The sequence below is a fragment of the Melopsittacus undulatus genome, chromosome 21 (genome assembly GCF_012275295.1).
Source record: "Melopsittacus undulatus isolate bMelUnd1 chromosome 21, bMelUnd1.mat.Z, whole genome shotgun sequence".
In the NCBI taxonomy this organism is placed as follows: domain Eukaryota; kingdom Metazoa; phylum Chordata; class Aves; order Psittaciformes; family Psittaculidae; genus Melopsittacus; species Melopsittacus undulatus.
The window spans coordinates 499667-511271 of record NC_047547.1 but is presented as its reverse complement, the minus strand read 5'-3'; the positions used below and the strand labels follow the sequence as shown (position 1 = coordinate 511271).

The following is an 11605-nucleotide window of genomic DNA, read 5'->3' as shown; positions in this document are numbered from 1 at the left end:
TCGTGAGCTGCCTCGTCCTCCTCCTCCACACCCTGAGTCTCCTTTTGAGCCTCCTCCTCCACTTATAGACCCACCACTTCCAGAAGTTCCTCCTCCTCCAGAGATGGAGCCCCCTTTTGAGCCTCCTCCTCCTCCACATATGGACCCACCACTTCCTGAGCTTCCTCCTCCTCCACAGATGGAGCCCCCTTTTGAGCTTCCTCCTCCACCTCCACCTCCTCCTCCACATATGGACCCACCACTTCCTGAGCTTCCTCCTCCAGAGATGGAGCCTCCTTTTGAGCCTCCTCCTCCTCCACATATGGACCCACCACCTCCTGAACTTCCTCCTCCTCCACAGATGGAGCCCCCTTTTGAGCCTCCTCCTCCACTTATAGACCCACCACTTCCAGAAGTTCCTCCTCCTCCAGAGATGGAGCCCCCTTTTGAGCTTCCTCCTCCACCTCCACCTCCTCCTCCACATATGGATCCACCACTTCCAGAGCTTCCTCCTCCACAAATGGAGCCCCCTTTTGAGCCTCCTCCATATATGGACCCACCACTTCCTGAGCTTCCTCCTCCTCCAGAGATGGAGCTTCCTTTTGAGCTTCCTCCTCCACCTCCACCTCCTCCTCCACATATGGATCCACCACTTCCAGAGCTTCCTCCTCCACAAATGGAGCCCCCTTTTGAGCCTCCTCCATATATGGACCCACCACTTCCTGAGCTTCCTCCTCCTCCACAGATGGAGCTTCCTTTTGAGCTTCCTCCTCCACCTCCACCTCCTCCTCCACATATGGACCCACCACTTCCTGAGCTTCCTCCTCCAGAGATGGAGCCTCCTTTTGAGCCTCCTCCTCCTCCACATATGGACCCACCACCTCCTGAGCTTCCTCCTCCTCCACAGATGGAGCCCCCTTTTGAGCCTCCTCCTCCACTTATAGACCCACCACTTCCAGAGCTTCCTCCTCCAGAGATGGAACCCCCTTTTGAGCCTCCTCCTCCACATATGGATCCACCACCTCCTGAGCTTCCTCCTCCTCCTCCACATCCTGAGCTTCCTTTTGAGCCTCCTCCATATATGGACCCACCGCTTCCAGAGCTTCCTCCTCCTCCTCCTCCATACCCTGAGCCTCCTTTTGAGCCTCCACCTCCACATATAGACCCACCACTTCCAGAGCTTCCTCCTCCTCCACAAATGGTGCCCCCTTTTGAGCCTCCTCCTCCACATATGGACCCACCACTTCCTGAGCTTCCTCCTCCTCCAGAGATGGAGCCTCCTTTTGAGCCTCCTCCTCCTCCATATATGGACCCACCACCTCCTGAGCTTACTCCTCCTCCATATCCTGAGCCTCCTTTTGAGCCTCCACCTCCACATATGGACCCACCACTTCCTGAGCTCACTCCCCATGCTCCGGAGCTTCCCCCTTTTTCTCCTCCAGGATTCATGGTGGCACCTCCAGAGCTCACCCCCCCTTTCCCTCTTTTCAAGCCTGCAAACTTGACTCCATAGACTCCAGCAGCACTTGGATTGTGGTCAACGACACCTGCAAGAAATGGAAAGGATGTTCTCCTTAGTCTTCTTACTCACAACAGCCATCAGTGGTTATGTATGGCCCATCCCTGGCAGTGTCCAAGGCCAGGTTGGACACAGGGGCTTGGAGCAAGCTGCTCCAGTGGAAGGGGTCCCTGCCCCTGACAGCGGTTGGAGCTTGATGACCTTTAAGGTCCTTTCCAACCCAACCCATTCCATGATTCTAGGAACACTCAGTGCAGCCCTTCCTTTAAGGAGGTTGGGATATGGGTTCCTCTCTCCTTTAGCTGGCCTCTGTCTTCCACAAATGAGTGGGTGTTTTCCTTCACTTCTGACACGACATGAGCACACAGACCTATAGAATAATGACCTCTAGAATAAGAGACCCATAGAAGAATGAGGAGTTTCTCAATTCCTACAAATCTGGTTGAAATTACATTCCAAAGTCACTAGCTCAGGGCTGACATATTCATGCATACACACACGTATTCACACACACAGAGAGCACCATTTGTTTCATTTCCTTAGGGAAATATGATAGGAGCTAAGCTAGGAACTACAATAGGTTGCTCTGGTGGTAGGTGCTATATACCACAGACACCAAACAGGTAAAGGTGCTCTTCAAAAGCAAAGCAAAGTCTTGAGGTACTTACAGATGGTGGCAGGAGACCCTTCCTGTATCCTGTGAAGGAAAAGTGACATTGAGACAATGCACCCTAAATCAGGGTAGGCTCTATCAGGGAGCCAATGAACAATGGAACAATTCATCCTGGAGAACCAAGTGACAGGTCAAAGAATGGCACCCACTGCTTGGTGCTGGTACTTGTCTCCAGGATGGAGAGCTTGCATCTACCTGGTCTCCTCCTCCTCCAGGAGTGATCGGTACATGGCAATTTCAATATCCAAGGCCAGTTTCGTGTTCAGCAGCTCCTGATAATCATGCAGAAGACGAGCGAGGTCATTGCTGGCCTGCTGCAGGGTGTTTTCCAGCTCCTGGAGCTTCTCCTGGCCATCCCTGACAGCATTGCTCCCACGCTGCTCAGCATCTTGGATGCTCTCTTGGAGGCTGGCATTCTGCAGGGGACACAAACAGAATGTTCCCATTTCCCTCCTATGGGATTTTCCAACCCTTCTGGCAGGACTTGGGAAAGAAAAGACAGAACCCAGGGTAAATTAACCGAAATTGAATCCCAATGTAGACAGCCAAAACCTCTATCTGCTTCATTTAGAGAGGAAATCACCCTCTCTAGGTTTGCCTTCAAGGGACAGGCTGCGTTATCCTGCACCCAGTCCCCAGGTAGAAGTGACTTAGATAGTTAACTCATGCTATAAAACATCAGCTTTACCCTTTTCCTTGCAATTTCAATTTCTGGTTGAAGCCTTTGGATCTGCCTGATGAGTTCCTGGATTTCCTTATAACTGGTGCTCAGTTGCTCACGTTGATTTACCCACATGTTCTGCAGGTCCTGGTACTGGTGTGCAGAGAAAAAAACAGACATTTTTGGTATCTTTTCCATTGAGCAGACTTGCCCTCATGTCTTGTTGATGTCCACTCACCCTGCCCCGGTACATGGCATCTACTTCAGCTTTGCTCCTCTGAGCAATTGTCTCATACTCCTGCCTGACTTCTTCAATGATGCCGTCCATGTTCACTTCTCTACTGTTGTCCATGGACAGAATGACATTGGTGTTGCCAACTACTGTTTGTAGCTGGGACAGCTCCTGAAAAGAAAACAAGATTTGGGATTTTAACAGTGTTATGTGAGCCTTCCAGGTCTTGTCATAAGGAAGAAATGGCACCTTCCAGAAGAAACCCACTGGAACTTCCCTACATGCATCCTCCAGATCCTATTGTCCCACCACCGTTTTCACTTTCAAGTATCTCCTCATCCATTCTGACACAACAGACCCCATCTCACTCACAGATTGAAAAGAACTTTATCAGGTCAAAGACAAAGGATGTGGTCAAAGGGAAGCTGTGGCTGCCCCATCCCTTGCAGTGTTCAAGGCCAGGGTAGACACAGGGGCTTGGAGCAAGCTGCTCCAGTGGAAAGGTGTCCCTTCCTGTGGCAGGGGTTCAAAGTAGATGGGCTTTAGGGTCCCTTCCAACACAAACTATCCCATGATGATCCACTCTCCACAACAAAATGTTCAGGCAAAATTTCTGGGAACCCTACAGAAGATCTGTGTCCTTCAAGACCTGAGGGTTGGTTTTTAGCCTGAGAAGCTTAATACTCACAGCTTCATATAAGCATCTGAGGAACTCAAGCTCCTGCTTCAGTATTTCCACCCGAATGTCAAATTCCATTTTTCCCATGTAAGCACTGTCCAATTCCTGCCAAAAAAAAAAAAAAGCCATTTCACATTTGTGTTTCTTTGGTCCAAAATCTCTCCTGAAGTGCAGTTCTCACAAGAGTTGGTACATTTCTATGAGGCCTTCATTCCTGGAGTCAAACAATGTTTCACAAACCTCAGCTCTCATTTGAAAAGCAAGTGGAACAAAAGGAAAGGGAGTGAATAGAGAAAGACCTGCACTTATCCTTAAAAGGACTGATTCAGTCTCTAGAGGAGATGATTCCTCTCCAGTATGGCAGTAGAGGTTGGGCTTGATGATCTTAAAGGTTGGACTTGATGATCTTAAAGGTTGGACTTCATAATCTTAAAGGTCTTTTCCAACCTAGTTGACTCCATGAGTCTATAACTTCAGTTAGAGGATAGTTAGAGAAAGTTAAGCAGAGACCTCGCTTTGGAAAACCCAAGCAATCATCCAGTTACTGCTATATTTCTGAGGCTTTGATTTAGCTCCTTCACCTTTTTAAGCTCCACGAACTCCTCTTCTTTGGAGGCGCGGTTGTTGATCTCATCCTCGAATCTGAATGGAAAAGAAACAGATAGATTGCTGCCTATCTCACTTTTTCCACTGGGGGGATCAGAAACCAAAGGGAATCATCCATCAAGGAAATGTGTCAGCTCTTCATCTAACTGCAATTTCTGGTGCCTGCAAAACTCTGTGCTGAATTAGAGAGCAAGCTGGGGTAGGGCCAGATCATTTCTAACCCCCTTGTAATTCTGAACTCAGCATCCCACTTCTCAGGGCTGTGGACACGTATTACTTTTGGATGCAGCTAAGCCAGGAGAAGTAATGACTCTTCTCAACTTGACTCCATTGACCCCACTTCTCAGCTCTGTCCTCCCCACCATCAACACAACCCAACAACTATCAGCAAGAGTAAGAGTCCTGGGGTACCCATTGCTTAGGGAAGGAAGGGCATGGTGGAGGTGGGAAGAGTAGGAGACATCTACAGGGTCTTTGATTTTCCTCTTGCTGGTCTGGGTTCTGCCCTCACCAAATCTGTTCTAGTCTTCTAGCACCACAGTCCCTTAATGGACCTACTGCAGAGTAGTGCTGTAGCCTCGTGGAAGCGCAAAGCCAAGCCGTGCCATCCCAGGGCATTGCCATGGAGAATTCCAGCCTGCTTTCCCCCCGCACTTGTGGTTATTCACCTCTTTTTATAATCCTCCACAAGCTGAAGCATATTGTAAGCTTCCGGATCCAGCTGCTCCCGCTGGCTCTGGAGCGTTTCCAGCTGCCTCTGCAGGTTACTGATGTAAGACTGGAAGAAGGAGGTGATGTTTCTGCTCTCTTCTGGTCGGACACTTTGCTGCTGCAGCAGTTCCCATTTGGCAAGCAGGGCCTGGTTCTGTCGCTCAAGACACTGGACCTGAAAGGCAAAGGAGAAGAACTTCTCAAGCACTGCAGGGCACTGGGGCAAACAACAACATCAGCTTTGGTCCCAGTAGAAAACAAATCCAAATTAGAGTTTCCAATGCAGTAACATGCAGAAGTTTAATAGGTGAGACCAACTGTACCAACACTGGTACCAACACAGCTTACAATGAAGGAGGGACACCTTTTGTCCCTATCTGTTGCATAAGATGGGTTCGATTTTGCTGCTGCTTCTCAAAGCTGATACTGAAATCTTTGCTGGTTTTTCACCTCTTAAACACAAAATATTTAGGGGGATGACTGGGGTGGAGGAAGACTTTGGTTGCTCCTGAAGTACCTCAGACACCGAATATAAGAGAAGAATTAGCCCCCTCACAGCAGATCACACAGAACCATGCTCTTGCCTTAGAGAAGAAAGGAAGACCTATAGCATGCAGAGCTGGTATGTTTAGAGACCAGAGGGATGGCATCTCTTCAGCTGAGGCACTGAACAGATTTTACCCTGGAAGCTGATTTCCTTTTCAATATGAAAAGAGTCAAAAGTGCTCCTGTTTTCCAGGACTTAAAACTTCTGGGTGCAACCAACACCTTTTCTCTACATAATACAAGAAGCCTTCAAGTCTTCACATGTAACACACAACACAAGCTTCCACCTTATGCAGAGACACATGTTATCACCTGACTAAAGGCACAGGTCAGGTTTGGAAGGGTGGAAGTGGTTTTGTGGCTGTTCTGTTCCTGTACCTATGAGTAGCAATGAAGGAGAAGACCAGACTGTAGAAAGAGGTGAAAGCATTGTAGCAGATAAAGAAGAAAGATGTGGCCTCCTGAAAGAGGCTGAACCTCCAAGCAAAGAGGCCATTTAGGTTGTGATTTGGAGAAATGCAACACTTTACTTGAGGAAAATCAATAAATAAATGACTACAACCAGAGCACATCAAGGATATTGAAGTCCATCCCCCACCCACAATTCCCAGGCCCCAGAAGATTCCCAGCCATCCAGAACACTTCCAGTGAGTCAATGAGTGAGTTCACATGTTGGTGACATCCTGGTACTTTGCTATTGTTCTGCCACCAAAGACAACTCAGAGATACTTATCCCAGGGCTAAATGTGATTCATGTTTACAGCAAGCTGTTAAAAACCTCAGAGCAGCATGAGGGAATCAAGCCAATGCTGGGGCTTTGAGGGGAGAAGATGCTATTAAATGTGCCCTATGACTCACATGGGCAGAGCAGGACCCGTTACAGTTCCCCCTTCCCAAATAATGGTGCAAAAGAGAACAGGGACTCACCTTATCGATGAATGATGCAAATTTGTTGTTGAGATCCTTAATCTGCTCTTTCTCATCTGATCTCACTCTCTGGAACTCAGGGTCAACTTGTACTTCTATTGGCCTCAGCAGGTTGGTGTTGACACGGACCTCCTCAATGCCTCTGATAACACCAGCCTGCCCCAAGCCCTGTCCAACCCCTCCTTCACCAAAGATGCTTCCACCAAGCATCTCCCTGCCTGCAACTCTTCCATACGTGCTACCAAGCCGTGCTTCACCCCCTTGAGAAGCTCCCACAAAATACCGTGTTCTACCATAGCCCCTATCCAGATGTCCCCTACCACCAAACCCCAGGTACATCCCATCTCCTCTTCCTTCTCCTCCGTAGCCTCCGCTGGTAAAAACATTCCTAAAGCCACCAAGGTTGTGGAGACTCCTGCTGCTGTAACCATACCCATAACCACGGTATCTTCCTTGTCCTCTGTTGTCTTCATACTGGCTCATGGTACATGAGCTTCTCCCACCGCCAAGCATGCCACAGTGAGCAGAAGAAGAACTGAAATTGCCATCCCCAAACTGGGTGAAGCGCCAGCTCATCGTGTTGCCTGCAGAGGGTTAGGGCGAGAGAGCAGTGGGGAAGGTGGTAAAACAGGAGGAGAAACAAGAGCGAAGGATCCTCAGCTCCTCTGCTGGGGGTGATGGAAGTTCTCCTTTATATGTTGTGGAGGAGTTCCTCTCCATTCCGTGGTAATTAGCAGGTCTGTTAATGCTATTGGGTTTGGTTCATCAGGCAGCAATTAATGGCTGCCTGAGGAGAGGTCAGAGTAAACACCACACACACCAACGGAGATGTTGTGAAATTCCCCAAATCCTGCTTGACTCATGAGCTTTGCTGGGATGAGATTTCCTTATCTCCTTCACCTGCCCTCCATATTAATTACAGCTGGCACAGTTATCCATGCACATCACTGTGCCTTGTTCTCCTTCACACCTCCCCACCTCTTTTGGCCTCTCATTTCACGAGAACCAGGCCTTGATACTGTCCTCACATTGACGTGGGGGTGGCTGACCTTGCTTCACCGCGTCACCAGAACCTACTACCGGATGGGAAGATCCCTTAGCTTCCCATTCCCACTTTTCTCTTATTCCCACCCAGGAGTAAGTATTGCTCCTGCAGGGAGAGGCAGGCGCTGTGATCTGCTCTTCTTGCTCATGGCATTGCCTTGGTTCATAAAGCTGAAATAGTGCCTAGAAAACAGATAAAAAGGGATCTCTCTCTGTCAATTTTAGCTTTGAATGTGGAGTTTTGAATGGAAAAGAGAAAGCTCTGAGAGAAACTTCAGTCAATTGAATGAATCTTTGCAGTATTCCAGTATCTGAAGGGGGCTATAGGGATGCTGGGGATGGACTCTTCATTAGGGACTGCAGTGACAGGACAAGGGGTAACGGGTTCAAACTGGAACAGGGGAGGTTTAGACTGGATCTAAGGAGGAAGTTCTTTCCTGTGAGGGTGCTGAGGCACTGGAATGGGTTGCCCAGGGAGGTTGTGAATGCTCCATCCCTGGCAGTGTTCAAGGCCAGGTTGGATGAAGCCTTGGGGGATATGGTTTAGTGTGAGGTGTCCCTGCCCATGGCAGGGGGGTTGGAACTGAATGAGCTCCAGGTCCTTTCCAACCCTAATTATTCTGTGATTCTATGATTCTATTTAAAATAAGATCGCTTTAGGGAACAAATGACCCATCACTTCCATTCTTCTGCCATGGTCGCTACTACTCTTCCATGGGGGAATAGGCCATGAACTAAACCTGCCTTTTGTGGAGTGTTTTTTAAAGGCCCTGCTACTGGAGAGCTGAGATATCAAATCCAAAGCTGGGATCCAAGCTTTTCAACCCAGGTTCTCCCTCTAAGCCTGATCCATCCCTCTTCATCTCTGTGCAAGACGCCAGCTTCCCAGTCTGAGCACACTTCAGTGCAAGACTCAGTGGCCATGGACCAAATGGCCCTTTGTGAGCCTGACAACACCACTGAGAGCCTTCAGCCTTGACTCAAGAAGACAACTGAGATCTGGTGCATCATCTCCAAAACCACTGGTGGAACAACTTCCACATGGCAAGTGCATTCCCTCTGTCCTCTGCACCACATCATGAAGAGATGGAGATTCTCTTCCTGCCAAAGCTGCTGGATAAAGCCACACTGTGAACCCTTCAGTTACATAGAGGTTATGTGGTCAGGACTTTGTAACCCTTGTTCTGGCTCCATTTGGGAAGTGCCTCATAAATCCCCTGGATGAAAGGCTTGTGGGGAGCTCTATTAGACTGTTTGTTACTGGTCCAGTGGAAATACTTTGAGGTGGGCAAGAGTTTGGATGCTCAGTGACCAGAGGAAGGGCTTTTCCCAGAAGCAGGCACAGTGTTTTCCAGACAATCAGATGAGAAGTGCTGCTTTTCCCTCCCAAACTTGGTCTCTTCCAGCCTTACATCAAGAATGGCCACCTGGGACTCCAGACCATCCACTGGTGCTGCTTTCTTGTAATTAAACTTCTCTGGTTACCTGCATTTTACTGAGAATTTAAACCAGATTTCCCACTGAATTCCCCCTTTTTTATAGACCTGTTGAAAAATCTGACTTGGATTGAGGATTCTGTATCCTGCTGGAAAGAGTAATTATGATGAGCATCAAAAATGTAATGTCCATCACAAAAGTGAGCAAGGGCCAATCTGTGAACGAACCCTTCCCAACACATCTGGGTAAGGTTTGCCAGAGCATTAGGATATCACACAAAAGCCTTTCCTGTTCTGTTTCAGTTGGGCTCAGCAGTTTCTAGATGATGGTGCCTATAAAGAAAACACAATGTAAATTGTCCTCCTTCGCTCCCATGTTTGGGGTGAGCGGAAATATTCCTTCAAGAGCTGCATCCACTGTCTGCAATGTTCTGTGCAGGACAAACTGTGTCTGAACAACACTGAGACCCAATCTCCTGGGTGGCCTTGGAGCCATTATTAGGCTCAGGTAAAGATTAGGAGGACAATATATGACTTCATGTCAGGAGGAGGTGAGACTGAATGGACATGAGCCATGATTGTCCTTGATGTCTGAGCTAAATCTTCCCTTTTCCTTGCCTTAACTGTCAGATCCCCAGCACAAGAGTTTCTCAAGGGTCACTGATGGTCACCTCTGTGTTGAGTTTGTGTGTAACTGTTTCGGGGGCAGTTCATCTTCATCCTTCTTCTTCCCATGTTGAGAGGCTCATTCCAATGCATGCTGCGTCAGGCCAATACTTTAGATAATCCACATGGATCTTGGAAGGAAGTGTTATGACCTACGGGAGGGAACACCCACAGATCAAACAATGTGGAACAAGGTTAGATAGATGTCTATCCAAAATCAATGCCCTACATACATACATCGGCTCCCTGCATGAAGCAAACCAGGTGGCAATTCATGCACTGTGGTCTGAAGGAGCTTGAGAAGGAGCCTGCAAACCCTGCGTGAGAAGAGCAGCCATCCCACCCCACGTGCCACCTAATCCAGAGCACGGCGTGTAGGTTGCTGTTGTGATGGTCGCTGGCACCAGTTCAACCTTGGCACAACAAGAGCCACACCTGAACCTGCTGAGCTGGCTCCAGACACAGCGATGCACCCAGTGAGATGTTCACACATCCTGTGGATGCAGGGGGAGCTTCCTGTGGTACCTTCCTCTTCCCTGACGTGAGCTGGCGTTGCTCCTGGATGTGCCTGGGGATCTTCTGCCCTGACCCTTTAAAACAAACAGGAAAACAGTTCCCAACATAGAATAACAATTAAAAATATACAAAATAAAATCCATGGAGTCATGGAATGGTTTGGGTTGGAAGGGACCTTAAAGCTCATCCAGCTCCAACCGCTGCCACGGGCAGGGACCCCTTCCACTGGAGCAGCTGCTCCAAGCCCCTGTGTCCAACCTCTCCTTGATAATGAATAATGAATGTGAGTACTGTAGGAACCAACATTCTTGTCATGGAGATGGGTCGTCATGGAATATACCAGTTCATGGAATAATTCAGGAGCTGTTCAAACACCCACGTGATCAACCTGGCTTTTTGTTGATGTGGATTTTTAAGATGAATTTAAATAGCACCCCAACTTAGTCATGTAGATTTGACTGCCTGGAGCCAGCACAGAACATCCACGTGTTATTCCACCCATCCAGGATAGTCCATGAGGCAGGTGATGATGTTCTTCCCATCTGGAGAAGCCTCCAAGAGATGTGAGTATGCCCTTAGGGATGCCTCATTTCTCTCTATGGACCATAAGGGAACCTGGAGCTCGCTCAGCTCCTGCCTGTTGGTTGGTGAGGATAACATGAGTTGCTCATCCTCCATCAGACCCATCTCATAGAGAATGTGCCAAGAATGAACGTTTTCAAACCACAAAGACAATTCACAAACTGGAGCACAACTGGAGCCAGAACACAATCCACATCCATCTGTCAACCCATGTCATAAATGAGAATAACAAATCCTAGCTCTGAGGCTGATGCTCGAGGAAATGCCTCCAGATTCCTGCAGGAGCATTTTAATCAGATCAGCAGATAAATAAGAGCAGTAATGCACTTATTACTCTTCAACAACTGCTGCACACAGTGGCCATAGAGCAGTGTAGTACAGCAGCACATTAATAAAGACAGCACTTCAGTTTAATAGCTGTCCAGATCAAGGAGATAGACTTGACTGTAGCAGCACACACAGGATTGAAACGGTAGCTCTTGATCACTGGTTGCCTAAACACCTGCGTAAGTAGGGCCCTAAGTCACTTGGAAAATGGGATTGAGATCACACAGAGCACTAATAAAAATGCCTTTCATCCCACAGACTTTCATTTTCTCCCACCTTCCATCCCAGCGACTAACAACAATCTTCATCTGTGGCCAGTGAAGGCAGCCATAGGTTCTGCTCCTTTAACTCCGAGGTTCCCCAGCCTGGAGAGCACCTTGGCTGCCAGAGCACATTGTACCTCGTCTGGGAGCTGGAATATGATCCCATGGATGTGACCTGTGGGATACAGAGATCAGATGGAGTTTCCCTCACCTACGTCTGGGGGAGACTGAAGGTTGC

The 11605-nt window shown here is 48.4% G+C and overlaps 1 protein-coding gene across 1 annotated transcript; it reads right to left on the bottom strand.

The window, feature by feature from the left end:
• Nucleotides 1-62: 62 nt before the first annotated feature.
• Nucleotides 63-7211, bottom strand: LOC115945260 (keratin, type II cytoskeletal 1-like). The gene is made up of 11 exons (XM_034071601.1): nt 6534-7211; nt 5018-5235; nt 4325-4385; nt 3753-3848; nt 3071-3235; nt 2860-2985; nt 2367-2587; nt 2167-2195; nt 762-1526; nt 384-640; nt 63-329 (listed from the first exon to the last, which is right to left on the bottom strand). The coding sequence occupies exons 1-11, from the start codon at nt 7107-7109 to the stop codon at nt 63-65; spliced, it is 2781 nt and encodes a 926-aa protein (XP_033927492.1). The 5' UTR covers nt 7110-7211.
• Nucleotides 7212-11605: the final 4394 nt, after the last annotated feature.

Coding starts and splice junctions, on each gene's coding strand:
- LOC115945260 (XM_034071601.1), bottom strand. CDS start 7,109: ATGAGCTGGCGCTTCACCCAGTTTGGGGATGGCAATTTCAGTTCTTCT. Junction 1,527..2,166: donor AGGGTCTCCTGCCACCATCT/GTAAGTACCTCA, acceptor CATTTCTTGCAG/GTGTCGTTGACCACAATCCA. Junction 330..383: donor AGGAGGAACTTCTGGAAGTG/GTGGGTCTATAA, acceptor TCTGTGGAGGAG/GAGGAAGTTCAGGAGGTGGT.